We start from the raw sequence: 18,905 nt of genomic DNA on the forward strand, positions 1-18,905 counted from the left end.
TACCACAATGAATTTTAAATGAAGCAACTCAGATGCAGTTGAAGTGCAGACTTTCAGCTTTTATTCAGTGGGGTGAACAAAACGATTGCATAAAAATATGAGGCAACTAAAGCATTTTTTAACACAATCCCTTCATTTCAGGGGCTCAAAAGTAATTGGACAATTGACTCAAAGGCTATTTCATGGGCAGGTGTGGGCAAGTCCGTCATTATGTCATTATCAATTAAGCAGATAAAAGGCCTGGAGTTGATTTGAGGTGTGGTGCTTGCATGTGGAAGATTTTGCTGTGAATAGACAACATGTGGTCAAAGGAGCTCTCCATGCAGGTGAAAGAAGCCATCCGTAAGCTGCAAAACAGAAAAAACCCATCCGGGAAATTGCTACAATATTACGAGTGGCAAAATCTACAGTTTGGTACATCCTGAGAAAGAAAGCAAGCACTGGTGAACTCAGCAACGCAAAAATACCTGGACATCCGCAGAAGACAACAGTGGTGGATGATCGCAGAATCATTTCCATGGTGAAGAGAAACCCCTTCACAACAGCCAACCAAGTGAACAACACTCTCCAGGGGTTAGGCGTATCAATATCCAAGTCTACCATAAAGAGAAGACTGCATGAAAGTAAATACAGAGGGTGCACTGCAAGGTTCAAGCCACTCATAAGCCTCAAGAATAGAAAGGCTATATTGGACTTTGCTAAAGAACATCTAAAAAAGCCAGCACAGTTCTGGAAAAACATTCTTTGGACAGATGAAACCAAGATCAACCTCTACCAGAATGATGGCAAGAAAAAAGTATGGAGAAGGCGTGGAACAGCTCATTATCCAAAGCATACCACATCATCTGTAAAACACGGTGGAGACAATGTGATGGCTTGGGCGTGCATGGCTGCCAGTGGCACTGGGACACTAGTGTTTATTGATGATGTGACACAGGACAGAAGCAGCCGAATGAATTCTGAGGTGTTCAGAGACATACTGTCTGCTCAGATCCAGCTAGATGCAGTCAAATTGATTGGGCGGTTTTTCATAATACAGATGGACAATGACCCAAAACATACAGCCAAAGCAACCCAGGAGTTTATTAAAGCAAAGAAGTGGAAAATTCTTGAATGGCCAAGTCAGTCACCTGATCTTAACCCAATTGAGCATGCATTTCACTTGTTGAAGACTAAACTTCAGACAGAAAGGCCCACAAACAAACAGCAACTGAAAGCCGCTGCAGTAAAGGCCTGGCAGAGCATTAAAAAGGAGGAAATCCAGCATCTGGTGATGTCCATGAGTTCAAGACTTCAGGCTGTCATTGCCAGCAAAGGGTTTTCAACCAAGTATTAGAAATTAATATTTTATTTCCAGTTATTTAATTTGTCCAATTACTTTTGAGCCCCTGAAATGAAGGGAGTGTGTTAAAAAAATGCTTTAGTTGCCTCACATTTTTATGCAATCGTTTTGTTCACCCCACTGAATTAAAGCTGAAAGTCTGCACTTCAACTGCATCTGAGTTGTTTCATTTAAAATTCATTGTGGTAATGTAGAGAACCAAAATTAGAAAAAAGTTGTCTCTGTCCAAATATTTATGGACCTAACTGTATATATGTATGTGTACATATAAATATATGCAAATATTTTAAAAAGATGGTATGTTAATCAACAACTCTAAACTGGTCCAGTGTGCGTGTGTATGTGTACTTTGGCATTCACGAGAACCCTATGCAGAATCATAATCCATTCTTCACCCACTACTGCAGAGATAACTTCAACTCACCACACATTTGAAAATGGATGGATGGAAAACAATTTGTGAAGCTGAAATATATAATTACTAGACTAAATCCACATTGGCTACAATATAATTTGTGTAGCTGAACTATGTAGTAGTGACTGGACTAAATCCGCAATGGCTGCAACAACCACAATTAGATGTCTTCATAAAGCTTTGTATATAATAAATAAAATGCAAAATGCTTTCCAGTGTGTTCATTTGTTATTAACACACTACTTTTTTTCCTTTTGTAGTCCTGCCCTGAGTTTTGCTTACCTTCCTACGCCAGTGACCCATCAGCAAATGCATCAACAGCTTATGAGTCGACAGCCTAGCATCGGGTCTGCCTTTGGACATAGTCCTCCTCTTATCCACCCAGCTCCAACATTTGTAACACAGAGGCCCATTCCAGGGCTTCCTAATGTCTTGAGCTCTGCTCAGGTCAACACAGTGCCATCAGAACCCATGCAGGTAGGTAATAAGAAAGTCTTCACCTTGTTTGTTAACACTAGCTCTATGACAGAAACAGTATTTGGTCATTAATAATATATTGAATTAGTAAAAAAATTCCAGCTTTTTAACCACATTTACAGTATGTGATGGTAAATACATATTTCTTCCTGTCAGTGGCATGTTTTATAATATTTATGTGAAGTGCAGCAAATGTTTTTTTTCTAGGCTTTTTTTTATTTGGGATGACAGATTTAACATTAGTCACTGCACAAGCAGGAGCTATTAATTTCCGGTAAGGTTATGCATTTTCAGAGTTAATAGCCTACCTTTAATACTGTAAACAATAAAAATCTATCTTTTGAAGTCATTAAGAGCCTTTCCAGCAGACTTTTATTTTTAGCGCATCCATCTTATTTTGATATATAGAATTGTTGTTTTTTTCTTCAATATTTTTAATGTACTCTGAGAATCAGTTTGAAAGAAAAAGCCTGTATACAAGCTGCAGTTGCTTTTTTATTTACACCTGTTTGCATATTTGTTTCTTTATCTTCTGTTTTTTTAAGCATATGAATGATTTTTTTTTTCTTTTCATTGTGAGCACATTGATAATAATATTTTAAAAATAGAATGCAGTAGATGTCATTGCATAAAATCAGTTTTGAAAGAAGGCATCCAAGTATTTAACACTAGAGGTGATAGGTGAAGAGAACAGAGAAAATAAGACAACATGAATGCATAAGCAATCGGTAAGTAGAAAATTGGAGAATGCCATTATTCAAAGACCAAGGACAAAAGAGACATCATCAGCAGCACATCATGTATTGAAAAATGACTATCTCCCCTCCACCAGAAAACACTTGCTATAAATGCTTAAAAGATTTAACATTAAAAAATACATAGCATATTTTAATCTCCGCTTTTCTGAAGTTTGCAAGTGTAGTTTCTATGTAAATATGTTTGAGGGTTTGATGTGTCCTGTAAAACTGTGTCCCACTAAAGCTGTATCAGGCCCTCACTAATAACTGATTCCTTTAAACAGAGTAAACCTACGAGTGAGTCGGCAGTGAGCAGCACTGGAGATCCTCTGCATAACAAGAGGTCTAAGCTTAAACCTGATGAAGATTTGCCCAGCCCTGGTACAGGAAATGCACAGGTAAATTAGAAACCTCTCATTTAATCACATATTTTTGTTCATATCTTTTCAAAACCAGCTTACTCTGTCAGAGTTTTCACTGGCCATATTTTCTCCAAGTTATGTTTGTTAAGTCAAGGGGATCCCCTTTGGAATGTAGTGTTTTTCTGATAAGCATGTGCGTGTGTGCATGTATTTTAAAGGCTCCTCCACTGCATTCTTGTGAATGAAATGTTTCTCCAGTAAATACCTCTAAGTCATGCGTGTACGGTCTTTAAAGAAGCAGCGTGCCAGCATAATGTAAAACAAATGTTTGGGAAAAGCTGTGAACATCTTACTTTCAAAAGGACAGGCTGAAGGGATTTGATTTAGCAGCCTTAGCAATCACGCACACTGTGGCTCAGAGGCAGAGGGAAATGTTGACGTTAGGAGCTTTGAGCTGTAAAAAATTTCTTTCCATTTAAAGTTCAAAGCGAGGGATCTGCCGAATGGTCATTTTAAATATACGTGATTGCAAAAAAAAAAAAGAAAGAAAATTGGTAATTGTTTACAGTGTATCAAGTTCAGACCACTTCACTAAAAGCTGTACTCTTTTGGCCCCTTAAACATTTTAAGATGACAGTGAAATATGCAGTTGGTAATGAATGAACCTATAGACAGTCAGTTTTAACATTTATAGCATTCAAATGAACATGTCTTTACTGTAAAGTAAGCTTTTATTTCACATTTCCTTTTCAACAAGTAAAATATTCCTGTATTAGGTCAGAGTCTTAAGACATGTAATAAATTACAACCTGCAGTTAGCCACACACAAGGTGCCAAACCTTGAGAAATCTGAGAATAACCAAAGAAGTTTTATATTTTAACTAAACTGAAAAGAAATGAAATAAAGGCATTAATATGTTTTGTTTCTTTGGGTTTTTTTTGTTTGCTGGGTGAGAGTTTGGCAAATATTGAGCACATAAAAAATTACTTACTGTTGAATTGTTTTATTGGAATTTCATCTGATCTTAGCTCTCTCTTTTTTATCCTCATACTGGGATTTCTTTTCTGGTAAGAATGCAACTTTCTCTGATCTCAGCTGCTACAGAAAGGAACACAGCTGTTTATTACAGATGAACTTAGTAGTGACTTTCATGGCTCTAAGTTATGGAAATGTGGCAGGGCTATCAATAGAATTGTTTAACTGCTGATTAAGTTTTGTTAACTGGATGTCATAATATATTAACTGTTCCTATCAAACTGTACCTAAAGAATTTTAATTATTGCTCTGTGATACTAAAACATGTCTTTGGTTAGGAGCCACCTGAAGGTATGACGTTGGTGAAGGAAGAGGGGGACAAGGATGAAAGTAAACAAGAGCCAGAAGTGGTCTATGAAACCAACTGCCATTGGGAAGGCTGCACTAGGGAGTTTGACACACAGGAACAGTTAGTGCATGTAAGTTATTGATGTTCAGAAAACTATTTGACCTTTTTCTCACAGGGCAGACAATTTGACACTCAGGGAATCATGTTTCTTGGCTTAGGAACACTGCCATTAAGAGAAAATGACCAAAGCTATAGCTGAAACTAACATTTTAAATATTACATTTCTATCCCTGTTTTCCAGATTTTCTAAACCTTATTTTTCAGATTTCTGCTTATGAAGTAATAGTCTAATCAAAAGCATAGGGAGCCTGTCATAGATTATTTCCTTCTGGAAGACAGAGTTTTACAAACACCAAAGAGCAATAAAGTGCGTGGTGACTATTCAATGTTTGCTTTGTATTTTCTAACAGTCGCTTTATCCCTTTGGCACTCTTTTGAAAAAGATGAGCAATTTAAAATTTAATACATTTTTGGTAAGTTAATTTATATGGTTCAAAGTATATGTTATGAAATATACATAAAGATCAATTGAGTCCTTCTTTGGACTTTGGGAAGGAAATTAAATGTAATTTATGGCAGTTATTTTTCCAAACAGTTTGTTTCTTCTTAGTGAAAAATTAAAAAAGAATGTTTGGGTTTACTAAAGCTACAGCATCATAACGGAGTGATCAAAGCCACTATTTGGCTGTATATGAAATAGCAAGCTGGATCGAGATTTTGTATAATGTGGTATGGCTAGGTTCTTGTTTTAACCCTTTGTCTTACTGCATTGTGGTATATCCTGTCTCATCTCTGTACTACTGGAATATTTGTGCATTTGTTTTATTCTTGTTAAAATTCAAGAAACTTGAACACATAGAAAGGGTTTGGAGGAGCACAGGTAGCAACTGTTACCCTGATGTAGCATCCAGGTTTAAACCCTTTGCTTAGTCATTTTCTGTGAGCTGTTGACACATTCTTGCCATGTCTTCCAACACCAAACATGTACAGGTTAAGTTTAATGGGAGTAAAAAACTGGTCCATGTAAGAATTTGCATGTTTGTCTAAGTGGACCCTGTGATGCATCCCCAATTATGTATTGTGGGAAGCATGAGGGCTTGCAGCACTAACAACAGTTGTTGCAAGTTAATATCGAGGTAAGATTCAAATAAAGTGACTACTTGTGTTGTCTACGCCAGCAATGACATAGGCTACTCCTTTTGTTGATACCAAATTAAAATTTATTTTGTGTTTGAAAGAACAAGGCATGTTTCCCTATAAATTTAACATGTACTGTGTTAATAGAAATATATAATCACAAAACACAAAGTTAGCAGGGCAAGCTAAACAGCATACTTTATTTTGAAATATGAATCTGCCAACACTGGATTTGTGTTATTTGTTTGATTTTTTTGAAGGCAAACTATTTAAAATTCATTAATATAATCTGTTAAGTAAAAGCACATATTATTTATATGACTGGTACATTGATGAATGTACTAGTCTCTCAAAGGTATACATTTACTGAGTACAGGTAACAACAGCCCAAATAATCTTCTTATTCTGGATTTTACATAGGCATTAATGATAGTTTAATTATTCACATACACAACCTTGAAAAATGACAAATCAAAGGCTGTTTAATAGGAGTTTAGAAATAATGGATTAATGTAAGACTGAGAAGTTTGATTTCACACAGGAAACTTTAAAATTGGAACAAATGTTAAAAAAATGACAGATTTGGAAAATGCCAAATGTGAATTTATTTAACTTTTCTGTTTAACACTACTCTTTAGTTCTGTTTTTTAGCCATCTACTAACACAAATATAAATCTTACAATGGAAAATGTTAGAAACCTAAAAGATTGGTTCACTGACGAACCAGACTTTAAAAGCATGTTGTTACAAAAATGTTTTGAAGTGTTTGTCTAAATGGAAATATCCTGGATTTTAAGAAGTATTTTTCAGTTACTGGAGAGAAAATATCAGAGAATAAAGTTAAAATGTGTACATGCTAAGGTAAATCAAGTAGTTCATTCATTATGATATCAACCTTTATAAATCCTATGCTGAAATCACCCTAAGATATAACCCCCCCCCCCCCCCATTTGTTATTACATTGGGTGGGGAATTCCCACCTCTGCCACACATTACATTCATGTCCTGCATTATATTTTGTTATTTATGAATGCCAGTATTAATTTACTTAAATGACAGTTAGGCACCTACTTGATGGATTTAGTTAGGTCCATAAATATTTGGACAGAGACAACTTTTTTCTAATTTTGGTTCTGTACATTACCACAATGAATTTTAAATAAAACAACTCAGATGCAGTTGAAGTGCAGACTTTCAGCTTTAATTCAGTGGGGTGAACAAAACGAAAGCTGAAAGTCTGCACTTCAACTGCATCTGAGTTGTTTCATTTAAAATTCATTGTGGTATTGTACAGAATCAAAATTAGAAAAAAGTTGTCTCTGTCCAAATATTTATGGACCTAACTGTATCAGTATTTTAAAGCTGCTTTACTGTTAATATTTATATATTTCATATTCCATTACAGAAAAAGACACAGCATTGTTCATTTCAATAATGGAGGTACTTTTATAAAAACCCATTGAATGAGATTTCTGTTTTTGTCACGGCATAGAAAGCATCGAGTATTGTCAAAAGTCTTGTATCATGACATCTCTAATAGAGACTTGTGTTCAGTCTTGAACATCTTGCACAACAAGAGGCTTATTAGATGAAGATGCTTAAACTTCTGTAAGTTCAACCCACAGTAGACAGAAGTGCACAGCATACATCCCTTGTGCAAATGTGAACCCTGTGGCATGTGACATTTTAATCTGTTGTAGATACAGATGCTAAAAAAGGCTCCATGGACACAATTTACCATAGTCATTGTTTCTTAATGAAACTCTTGAAATAACTAATTTCTCCACCTAAAATGTTTCTTTTGCTGTGATTGCAGAGAACAACTTACTGTTGCTTATATGGATATTTGCAGAGGATGCCCTCCATTCGTGTCAGCTTTTCCTGCATCTTGAGATCAAAGTTACTGATTTTAAGTAGAGATCACTGGCCTGTTTTTATGAAGAGAGCCAGATGTTAAGTCATTGTCAGTCATACAGGCAAAAAAAGACGTACATGCTGACCATGGGCATAAACACAAGTTTTAGACCTTTCCTACCTGAGAGTTGCTCTTACTCTTTCAGGGTTGTAGGCAGAGCTGCAAAATAAGAATCAGGGGAAATGTTTAGGAACAGTCCTAACAGTCTTTTTGTGAGACTGTGCCACATGCTAGTTCTCAATAGATTGAGGATGTCAAAAAGTTAAATATTTGCCTGACATCTTAATATAGAATGGAGTGGCATTGGATTATGAGACATTGGGGAAACTTCTGCAACCAATCAGATATTTACTGCTGGAATGGTTTGAATCTGAACTAGATAGACACTGGTTTACTGTGAACATGCATGACCAGTTAAGTGCTGTTTATACTAACAAACAGGCTGATATCTAAATTTGGACAGACTATTTTTAAACAACATCCTGATTGCAAAATAAACTCATAATAACTAATATTGATTGCTAGGTTTAATGCAAGAAACAGCTGACAGAAGCAGTTTACTGCCTTGTAAGAATGATGTTGTATCCACTATGTGCAAAAGAAACTTGGCTAAATTCAGGCAGTAATAATGTGTATACAGTAATAAGCTTATTGGTCTGCTAGTTTCAGGCATGAATCCCCTCAATAAAGTGGATGTTTGTTTTTTATTCATTCCACCACATTGTGAAGAAAATGTGAAGCACCTTTGTAGTTTGTAGTCTCAGAGCTTGTCACGTCTCAAAATTTAATAGATGAGATCCTAAGTGCATGGAATATCATATCAATGTAATGAATTTTTCAGAGCATTGTCTATAAGAGCAATTTTTTGTTTCATGATTTTGTCATATCCACGCTTTGTTAAGAGCCTATAAACTTCAAGTGTATTACCTAATATTGATTTCTTAACATTTCTTGTAAATATATTGTGTATTAACAGTGTTTTTACTTTACTGCATTCCAGTTTTTCAATTTAAATGTCACTTTCCTGGTAAAACTAGATTTCATGCATTAGTAGATATTTCATACAGTTTTGACTTATCTTACACACATTTGCCCAGATTTTGCTGCTTACGTTTTTTTTATCTGAATTATTCTGATAATGGATTGACTGCTCATGAATTAACAGCTAGACTAATGCTTATTTAGATGCATTTCAGTCTAGGTGTCTCTTGTGGCATTGTGGTTTTTGGTTATTAAAAAACATAAAACGAGAGAGCAACATGCAGGTGTGCCGATTTTGTTTTTTAGTTTTCAAAGCAATCAAACATAAGACTCAGTTTAACTTTCTAGGAAGCTGCTATTATCTTGGGCAACAGAAAGTTTATTTTTGTATTTTTGTAAAGCGGAAAGGCATCCAGTTTTGCTGTAACCTGTCAGTGTTTTTATTGTGTGTTTCCACGAGCACTTGGCCTTTCACATAATGTCTTTTCTCAGTGTCTAATCTTCTGATTGGGTTTTTTTCCATTGAGTAGTACGTACAATAAAAAATTGAGCAGAGTGGTCGCCCAGGAAAGGAGTGACTGGGACGGTATGTTATGCTGACAACAGCCAGCTGTTTCTCAGAAGTGTACTGACCTCTCAATGCAGCAATCCAGCAAAGAGACATTTACAAAGTTGGAGAGCATAAAGGCAATTCATTATTGTTCAATTTAAGCAGCCATCCGAGACAGTTGCTGAAACAGAATCCATAACTAAAAAAAAAAAAAACATCAGGCAAAAATTATAAAATACTGTGCAATACTTTACTACCTAACAGATTCCCCATGCAGGTTTGGCATCTACCTTGGACCTTGGCAGCCTGGACAAGCTCCAGCCATCTACATCCCTGAACAGAATAAGTGAGTTAGAAAATGGATGGACTCGTTTTTACAGGGTGGCATACAAAAAAATAGCGTGGTCTTAATGGTAGTGTTTAATTAGTAATTAAAGAATAAAAATGCTGTAATGCACTTGAAAAGTATTTTTTATTTTAATATTATTACATTTGTTAAACAATGTTATTTTTGAAGTCAGTGCTGAAAATGCAGTGTAAAGTTCCATGCGCTGTGACATATTTGTGCTGATGTGATATTTGTGACACACCTGCCTGTTGCCTATGTCACATTTTGTGACCTTTTTTCATGGGATGTTTCAAATTTGCCAATCGCTGTCTGTGATCTTGTCACAGCACCATGTTACATTTACCAACTGAGCACCGATCAGTGCAGTTTTGCTTGCTTCTTATTCTGACAGCCAGTAGCATGTTGCCTGACTGATGCAATGCTGTGGTGCATTCAGCCACAGTCTTGGTCCACTTTCTTCTTTTTTTCCCATTTAGTTTCAGTACATAAAATACAAGACATCAGATAGATGAGCTTCTCATTAATTTGTGAAGTTCAAAACACACGTGTTGCTTATTCCTCATAACTACATTATATTCATTGTACTTCCAGATGAGCATTCACTGGTTATCAGCTCTGTTTCATATATAGCCTGCCTCTCTCACTAACAAGAAGATCAGACAGGTTTGATTTTGATTTTATCATAGCCAGTCACAGACTAGTTGGCTTCAGGAGTTAAGTATGACACACTAGGTGATTGTCTTCATGGGAGCACACCGCCAACTGTCTCAGAATGGCTAAGATTATGTAAAGAAATGTTACAACTGAAAATGTATATATTGTGACTTGGGCTATATGAGGACTTCTCCTCTATATCAACATACAGCTATGGTAACTGACAGAAGGGTTTCTTCATTTCAGTGCATTGCTCACAGAACCAATAGTATGCCACTTTTTCACCAATTATGAGTACAACATACAGCTTCACAACTGAAAAACACTGTCTCATGCCTTATCTCCAGTAAGCACACAGATAACTGAAGTAACATAACAAAATGCTGTGCACAGAGACTTTCCTTTGGCTTCACTTCCTTATTGTGCTATTTTTTCACTCACCACTCATTAGGCATGGATACAAATAAGCAGGTGGTCCAAAACACACATAGCCAATCAAAACAGGCAAATGCATTCAAAAATACAAATTAATGGCCAAAGCAATTGCTAAAATCCAGAAAAGATAAGCTTATTTAGACAATAAAGTACCATGGATGACAGTTACAGTGAAAGATGGCACAGTGATTGAGCACAGCAAGATCTTTGTGCTCCTGATTAATTTCCCTACCCTACTATCATATTGCTTTTATATAATAAGCAATGTCATGCAGCAGGTTAAGATAGACAGAGGTACTGCAAGGCAGGACCACATCAGAGTTCAGGCTAAACTTCAGAATAGATTAAACTTTTGGATGAATAAGCATCTGCAGTATTCTGTTGGCATATTACAAAATTATTTTTTATACCTTTAATATTAGAACTTTTTTTGCTTTTACAGATTTGTACAATATGTTTTTTGTAGTTTCTGAACCTCAGATTAATATAATCTGCAATTTGTTTGTAATGGCTACAGAAAAACTTGGTTTGTTGTTAAAATAACTCGCATGAAAGGCAGGGAAGGTATTAATATATACAGCTTTCATCCAGTCTGCCCTTTTAATGATGCGTATCGTTGCTCCTTTTTTTTCCCTGTGCCTTTACATTTAATAGAAAGATTCACTTCACTTCATGGTTGTCTATCTAGTGTCTGACAGTACCAGCTGCTAGCTAAAGTAACCCCTATCTATAATTGATATCCTTGCTATGGAATAGGTTGCTGGCTGCATTTGAAGGGCTTTGCAGAAAGGTTTAAAATCTTGACAAGTCCTGCCCTTGTTCTGGTTCAGTCATTGAGCTGCCGTTCCATCGGAATTCCACTTTCGTTGGTTTGAACTTTAATGCACAGAACTGCCATGTGTTTTATATTAAGAAAGCTTTTTCTCTGAGAAGAGAATTCTAGTGATCCCATACAAGCTGATAAATAAAAGAAAAAACAGCTGCCTACTGAATCTTCAATTAACAAATAAAAAGAAAACTTAGTTTAAGCAGATAACAGTTCCTTAAAGTACATTACTTTTTGCCTCCAGAGTATTTCTTCTAATAATCTGACACAGTTAATCTGAACACTGCTCAATCTTTATGGTTCTCAAAAAACTGAAAGCTGCTCTGATATTTTTTTTTCTTTTATTGTACAATGCACATTGTTAAATAAGGTGAATTTGAAAATTGATTCTTTCTTAAATTAAAATATTAAGATCTAGACTTTTAAATGCAGTTTCAAATGACATAGGAAAACAATTTCAGCTGCCAGGACATTCTGTGCTTCATTTATTATTACAATAATGGTAGCTCTAAAAGAACATATATAATTAGTATTTTTATTTCACTTTGTCTAATGTTCTCCTTTACGTAAAAGTATAGTATGTGCCTTCATTACTGCTGTTTGGAAACACACACAAACATGTTTTCCATCAATGTGATTATTATCATCATCATAAATGTGTTGGCTCACATGATAAGATAAAAAATCTTATTAACCTGATTTAGCATGGTTATCTTCTTTATACAGTTTGCGTTTGTAATGTGTTTTTAGAACTATTTTTTATCCATTTTGTTAAATAGAAAATTTGAGCCACTTAAGTAAGGGGTGATTGAGGAATGCTTGTAGAAGGGGGTGGGGGGTAGGTTTATACTGAAAAGGCTACAAAAGAATGGAGGGTTAAGATGTCTGTAGGTAGACATTGGGTCTTCATGCCATTCCAGTGCATTACCCCCATTGCCACTGAGATGATGCCGTTCTTGGAGGGAGATAAAATAGTCAGCCGAAAATGAAACAAAGCGCTAGCTGTATTCCTCCCTTGTGTTCAGCCGAGATAAACTTCAGCAGAGTCGAAAAGCTGTCCTGTTTTTTGCTTCTGGCAGGGGGGCTTTAATTGGTAAAATGCAGATTTTTTTTGATCAGCAGAAGGATTATGTCTGTTATCTGTCTGGAGTATCTTATTTCAAGATGAAAAGGCTTTGCTGAATTACAGATGCCAGTTTTTTTTTTTTTTTTTTCCTTTTTTGTACAAAGCACTTTGGCAATTGACATCTCACAAGAACATATGATTTATTTCACTATCATTGATAAAGCTAAGTATTAGTGCATCTCTTACAAAATTCTAAAATTACTCGTTATCAAAATCAAGGATATTATGTCTGATTTCATGGGATTTTTCATGCAATGTGCAGCTTTTTTAAGGTTCTATAGGGTGGCATCTAATTAAAAACATTTTTTATGACTTATGTCTGGTGCACAGTCCATTTGTATTTACAGAATGGGTATATGCCAGCCTCATAAAGTGTGTGAATGTGCATGAAAGTGTTAGAGATGAGGTGTAAGTGTGTGTGTGTGTGTGTGTATAAATGAGGCTTTCTCAGGCCATCATGTTACATAGCAAGCAAGAAGTGAAATCCATCTTGGTGGCGCCTTTACAGTTGTTGGCAGATAAGCTGGCAGGGTGAAGATTAATAACCGTCCCTGGCTCTATCAGTACCTGTTTGTCGATTCTTAGGAAAAAGGCCTGTCTGCTCAGCATGGAAATTATTGATTTAAAAAAAATTGCTATTAGATCATGATGTGATCTATAATCACAAACAATTATGGGCACTCCACTGTAGGATCAGAAACCATGCATCACGTTTACTTCTGCAGCAATTTATATCATCTGACATTTTCAGTCATTAAATGTTTCGTTCGTGTAATAGTCTCAGGGCAGAAAATTGAACACTTTGTGAAGGCATGAGGGAATTCCCAAAAAATGATTCTGTACAGCAAAGAACTTTTGACCTTGCAAAAGGAAGGCCTGCATCACATAGGAAAGGCACAATAGTTGACTCTCACAATTTTGACACTACATGCCATGTGTGAGATTAGCATTGTTTTGAATCTAAATTTAAATAAGGAAATAAGTAATGTCTGTAATATGAAGTTTTTGTGCAAACAGAAATATTAATTAAAGATACTGATAAAAATGAACACATACATTTTTGTTTGTGTTTATATCACAGTTTTTCAAATTTTAAAATTCATCTTAGGTATTACCTTCAGGCTGGTGGTAAAGCTGTCCTCCTGGCATTGCAAGCAATTTTTGCTTCCATTTGCAAGACTAGCGTCATCCCAATTGACTGGAAAACAGTACTTGTCGTCCCTATCTGGAAAGGGAAGGATGATCGTTTGGATTGTGGCAGCTACAGGGTGATTAAACTGCTCTCGGTGCCGGGTAAAGTCCTTGCTAGGGTTGTCCTCAATGGGATCCATGATCACTTGCTCACCTACCAGCGACTGGAGCAGTCTGGTTTTACGCCTAAGAAGTCCACCATTGACCGCATCGTGGCACTGAGGGTTCTCATGGAGCGCAAATGCAAATATCAGCAGTTTCTTTGCAGCCTTTGTCAATTTTCGTAATGCATTCAACTCAGTTGGTCAGGCTGCCCTGTGGGACATCCTGAGACTTAGCGGGATGCCCTCAAGGTTGCTGGATATCATGGCCGGCATGTACACTGGTACTGTGAGTGCTGAGCAAAGTGGTGGCAGAACCTCTGTGTTTTTCCCAGTTGATTCTGGGTTTCGTAAGGGGTGTGTTCTTGCTCCTAATCTGTTCAATGCTTGCGTGCACTGGATGTTGGGCAAGGTCATGGGGTCCAGCGGGTGTGGGGCATCTATTGCTAAATAAAGATTAACTGATCTTGACCTTGCTGATGATGCTGTGATCTTCGCGGAGTCAATGGAGGCTGTGATCGGGGCACTCGAGAGACTGAGCGAGGAGTCTGAGTGTCTGGGCTTGCAAATGTCCTGGATAAAAACTAAGATCCATGCCTTTAATGACCTCTTTGGCACATCCATCAGCAGTGTGTCTGTCTGCAGAGAGAGTTTCGACCTTTTTGAGAGGTTTACTTACCTCAGCACCGGCATTCATGTCTCAGGTGACTCTTCCTATGAAGTCAATAGACAGACTGGGAGCGCATAGGGGGGTCATGAGGTTGCTGGAAAGGGGTGTGTAGCGCTTCTAATATCTATGCTAAATGACGAAGGTCCAAGTCTTTAGAGTGCTAGTGCTTGCTGGCTTGCTATACTGTATGGTTGCGAGACATGGACGCTATCCAGTGACCTGAGATGAAGACTGGACTCCTTTGAAACTGTGTCTCTTTGCAGAATCCTTGGGTAAAGCTGCTTTGAGTTTGTGTGTAATGAGCGGTTGCTAATGGATTCCCGAATGAGGCACATTACCTGCATTGTGAGGGAGTGTCAGTTATGGCACTAAGACCATGTGGCGCAATTCCCCGAGAGTGATCCAGCTTGCAGGATCCTCATGATTGAGGACCCCAATGGCTGGACCAGGCCAAGGGGACGGCCACATATCACCTAGCTGCGGCAGATAAGAGGGTAATTTCCGGAGTGTGGAACTGGACCGCATGTCTGCCTGGGTGGTTGCCAACCAGGATCCTGAGCTGATTCGTCATGTGGTAGGTGTGGCAACACATTGTACCAGTGCATGCTCCCCAGTCTGACCTGACCTGGCCTTAGGTATTAGGTTAATGAATCTGTGAAGTTACCTCACCAATTTAGTAAATGAAACATTTCTTAAAATACATGTTATCTTTACAATAGACTGAAATCTGATAATAAGTTCAAAGGCTGACTGACTTGACTTCAGATAACAGAAAACTCTGCTACTGCAATGTCAAATTTAATATATTATCAATGTGAAATATACTGCTAAATTGTAGTATGCCATTCTAATTCTTTGGTGTTTTTATGTAGATTTATATACATGTGTGTGTGTTTTCATATTACTGTATATCTGTTTGATGCAAGTGTCTGTCAATCGTAAAATTTAAAAAATGTAATTGCGCACCAAATGATGCTCCTACATCAGTACCATTTTGCCATGAAAAACTCAGTTTGCTTCATATATTTGCATTTGTGGCACTCTTATGAATGAAAACCTTTTTCATTCTTGTTTAATATTAAACTGAACTGAGTGCCAGAGCAATGTATTTTATAAATTATTACCTAGCAATTTATCCTGCAATGAGTTTTTCAGTGTTTCCCAGGTGTCCTCAAGGCAGATCCCTTTCTCGTCAGTCAGGAATGCAATAATACAGGTTCCCCTCTTCAGGATATTATGTCTATCTCTCTGTGTTTAAATTGTCTTAGAAAGCACTTCTGAGAGAAGTACAGTATTTTCTTTGTAAAAGCGCCAGATGTTGACTTATCCCCAGAGGCTTCTGTGTCTCAGTGTGTATTTTTATATTGGTCTAAGTGTTTAACCCGTTCCCGGGCAGTGCTCAGATTTAGCATAACTTTTAAGTTAAGTCACCCTTCAAAATCCCAGTGAAGCGTCTACTTTAAAGTAGGGAGCTTTGAAACACTTTCCTTCAACCTGCTTCTTTTAAGCCTTTCAGCAGAAATTGCTGGTGTTGCATAGCTGTCACTGATGCTGTCTTAGGAGACAGTATAAAACGTAATGGGAAGTGGCAAGCTTTCATTATTTAACCCCATTAAATGTGGACAGTCTTATTACTGAGCTTACAATGTTAATACATTTACAAGGCAAAATTCATTTGGAAAGTGTAATTCTTAAATTTGTAGGCTGTACGTTAGTAATACAGTATAAAATATTGAGAATGTATTAGTAATGTAAAATATAGAGTCAAACAACACAAAACTGCCTCAATGTTTTTCTACCCATACAATTGCAGTATGTTAACTGTTTTAAGTAGTTTCCTTTGATTTTTTTTCACCAGAGGAAAAACAATTTTCCATTGTGTCTTTAACAACAGGATTATAAGACTTACAGTAAATCATTTGGTTAATTATTACTTAATGATGTTTATGACTGTAGTTTTGGTCTGGTGTATTGAAAATATATTTTTTTCAAGGTGCATAAAATACATAGAACTTTTCTTGTGTGTGAGCATTCTTTCTAGTTCAGGCTATAATTTGGTGGCACTGAGCCCTCTGTTGGAAATTCTCTTACATTACCACAGATTTTATTCAATAATATAAAGAATTGATTTTTTTTTTTTACATTCTCCTTTAACCTGTTCTTACCATGAAAAAAATTTGCATTGTTGAGCACATTGTTAGCAATAGGGATGGAATTTTTTGCTATGTTCCAGCAAACAAATGTCACTTTTTCCTCTGAAATTTTAGAATTTGCTTCCAACTTTATGATTGTTAATCTCTATTTATTGTTATTAAAATTTGATAATTTCAATAAATTCAATTTAAAAGTGCTGTTTTTTTCTTTTTTAAAAGAAAGCATATTATGATTTTTCAATTATTTGTGTTGTGGAACTTTATATGTTTTCAAGCAAGAGATATGAAAATTGTATTGATGTCTGTGTTTATGTGAAAGTTGTGTATAGAAAACAAGACCAATGACTGCTTGTAGTAGTAACTTTTAATATACAATACAGGTTTTGAGCCTGAATGGTATTTTCTATGGTGCTGGCCAAGGATTAGCTCATTTATACTAAAACAGGTGAATTACAAGTTTATAGCTTTTGTGGTTTATTGTGTATTTACCATTTTTCAAAATCAAGTGAATGAAGATTCCAAAAACCTCAAAGTCAGGTATCACAATATCATTGAATTTCTAATGCTATAGAACAACACATGTTTATATAATCATTCTTGCATAGTAAATGTGTACCAGGACCATTCAACAACAAATTTTTTTTATGTAGTTCTCTTCACTGAGTGCAGGCGCAGAGCATTCTGAACAACTCTCAGTCAAAGCACAAATATAGAATCACTAAGTACAGAACTAGTACACACAAAAACACAGATCTGTCAGTAATGTATTTAATAATGTAGTTCCTTTCATATTGCATAATCAAGAGTTGGGTTGTACAGTTTTGTCATGTTAGGATAACATTTGAAGATCAGACAAAGTTTAGCTAGACTTTGCTTGTTCGATTGTTGCAACTATGGAGTGACTCATAATGGAGAATTGAAGAGTGAGTGAGAGCAGTCATTATAGGAATTGGTTATGGATCAGTTTAATATGTTCTTCAAGAACAATTAAATATAAGCAAAATCTGTACATAATGGGTGTTAAGATTGTTGACACCTAAAATGAAGCCTCATCACATGTAGCATTCCAAATAGAATCCAATGGTAATATACTCAGAATGTGAGAAATATAAGAAGCGTTTCATAACTGGAAATTAATTTTGGATAGAACACTGTGACCCTGTGTCCAACCTACAACTTAAGTAATTCAACCAAAGTAATTCAGAGTCCAAGCAATTTCTGAAAAGATTACGTGTACAGTTTTTGAGATGTTGAGGGTATAGTCCATATTAATTATATGCCTGAAACACTAACATAACTGTTGAGTATTACTCTGGTTTAATAATTCAGTTGCAGAAGTCAGTGAGGAAAACAGTCAACCATATGTCTTGGGCTTCAAGTCAATGTCAAACTACACAGGTTGCCAGGATTGCTCAATATTACACTCAGTATTTTCTCTAGACCAGGCCCCGTGTGACTTTGACATGTTCTCCAATCTGAAAGGGTATCTCTGTACAAAACAGTATGGCAATGATAATAACATTAAATCACCTACAAAAGAGTGACTTTAGAAGCAAGACAAAATGTTTTATTTGAGTGCCATAGAAAGTTGTTGCAAATGTGTAACACTTGTACAGTAGTATTGTTCACAGGGAGTATTTGTTTTTACTGGTCTTTCTCTTAATAGGTCAGGCTCAAAATGTTTTGATCACCCATCATAGTAATGAACTCATTTTATTAGATGTTTTATTTTTTTATTTCTTAAGTATAAATATATTTAAAGGGTGGATTTGCTGGTTCCAAATAGAACTGAAAATTCTGTTGAAACAGTAATGTGAAATGTTTGACATTTATATTATTTTCCGAATAGTAGCATTCCCTTCTTTTTTCACAGCATATTAACAATGACCATATCCATGGCGAGAAGAAGGAGTTTGTGTGTCGCTGGCTAGATTGCTCCAGGGAGCAGAAGCCTTTCAAAGCCCAGTATATGTTAGTGGTTCATATGAGAAGGCACACGGGAGAAAAACCACACAAATGTACAGTAAGTGTCTTACTTGTCTGTGGACAACATAAGCAATAAAGTATATGCTAAGTTTAACTTGTAAAACATTTACAAA

The 18,905-nt window shown here is 36.2% G+C and overlaps 1 protein-coding gene across 1 annotated transcript in view; it reads left to right on the forward strand.

Moving 5' to 3' along the window:
- gli3 (GLI family zinc finger 3) overlaps positions 1-18,905 on the forward strand; it is a 352,191-nt gene that overhangs the window by 311,252 nt on the left and 22,034 nt on the right. Inside the window, exons 8-11 of the mRNA XM_051928834.1 lie at positions 2,018-2,234; positions 3,256-3,369; positions 4,648-4,788; positions 18,680-18,829. Coding sequence (XP_051784794.1) covers positions 2,018-2,234; positions 3,256-3,369; positions 4,648-4,788; positions 18,680-18,829 — 622 coding nt within the window. The remainder of the gene's footprint in view (positions 1-2,017; positions 2,235-3,255; positions 3,370-4,647; positions 4,789-18,679; positions 18,830-18,905) is intronic.

This window comes from Erpetoichthys calabaricus, chromosome 6, assembly GCF_900747795.2.
Source record: "Erpetoichthys calabaricus chromosome 6, fErpCal1.3, whole genome shotgun sequence".
NCBI classification, from domain to species: Eukaryota; Metazoa; Chordata; class Cladistia; order Polypteriformes; family Polypteridae; genus Erpetoichthys; species Erpetoichthys calabaricus.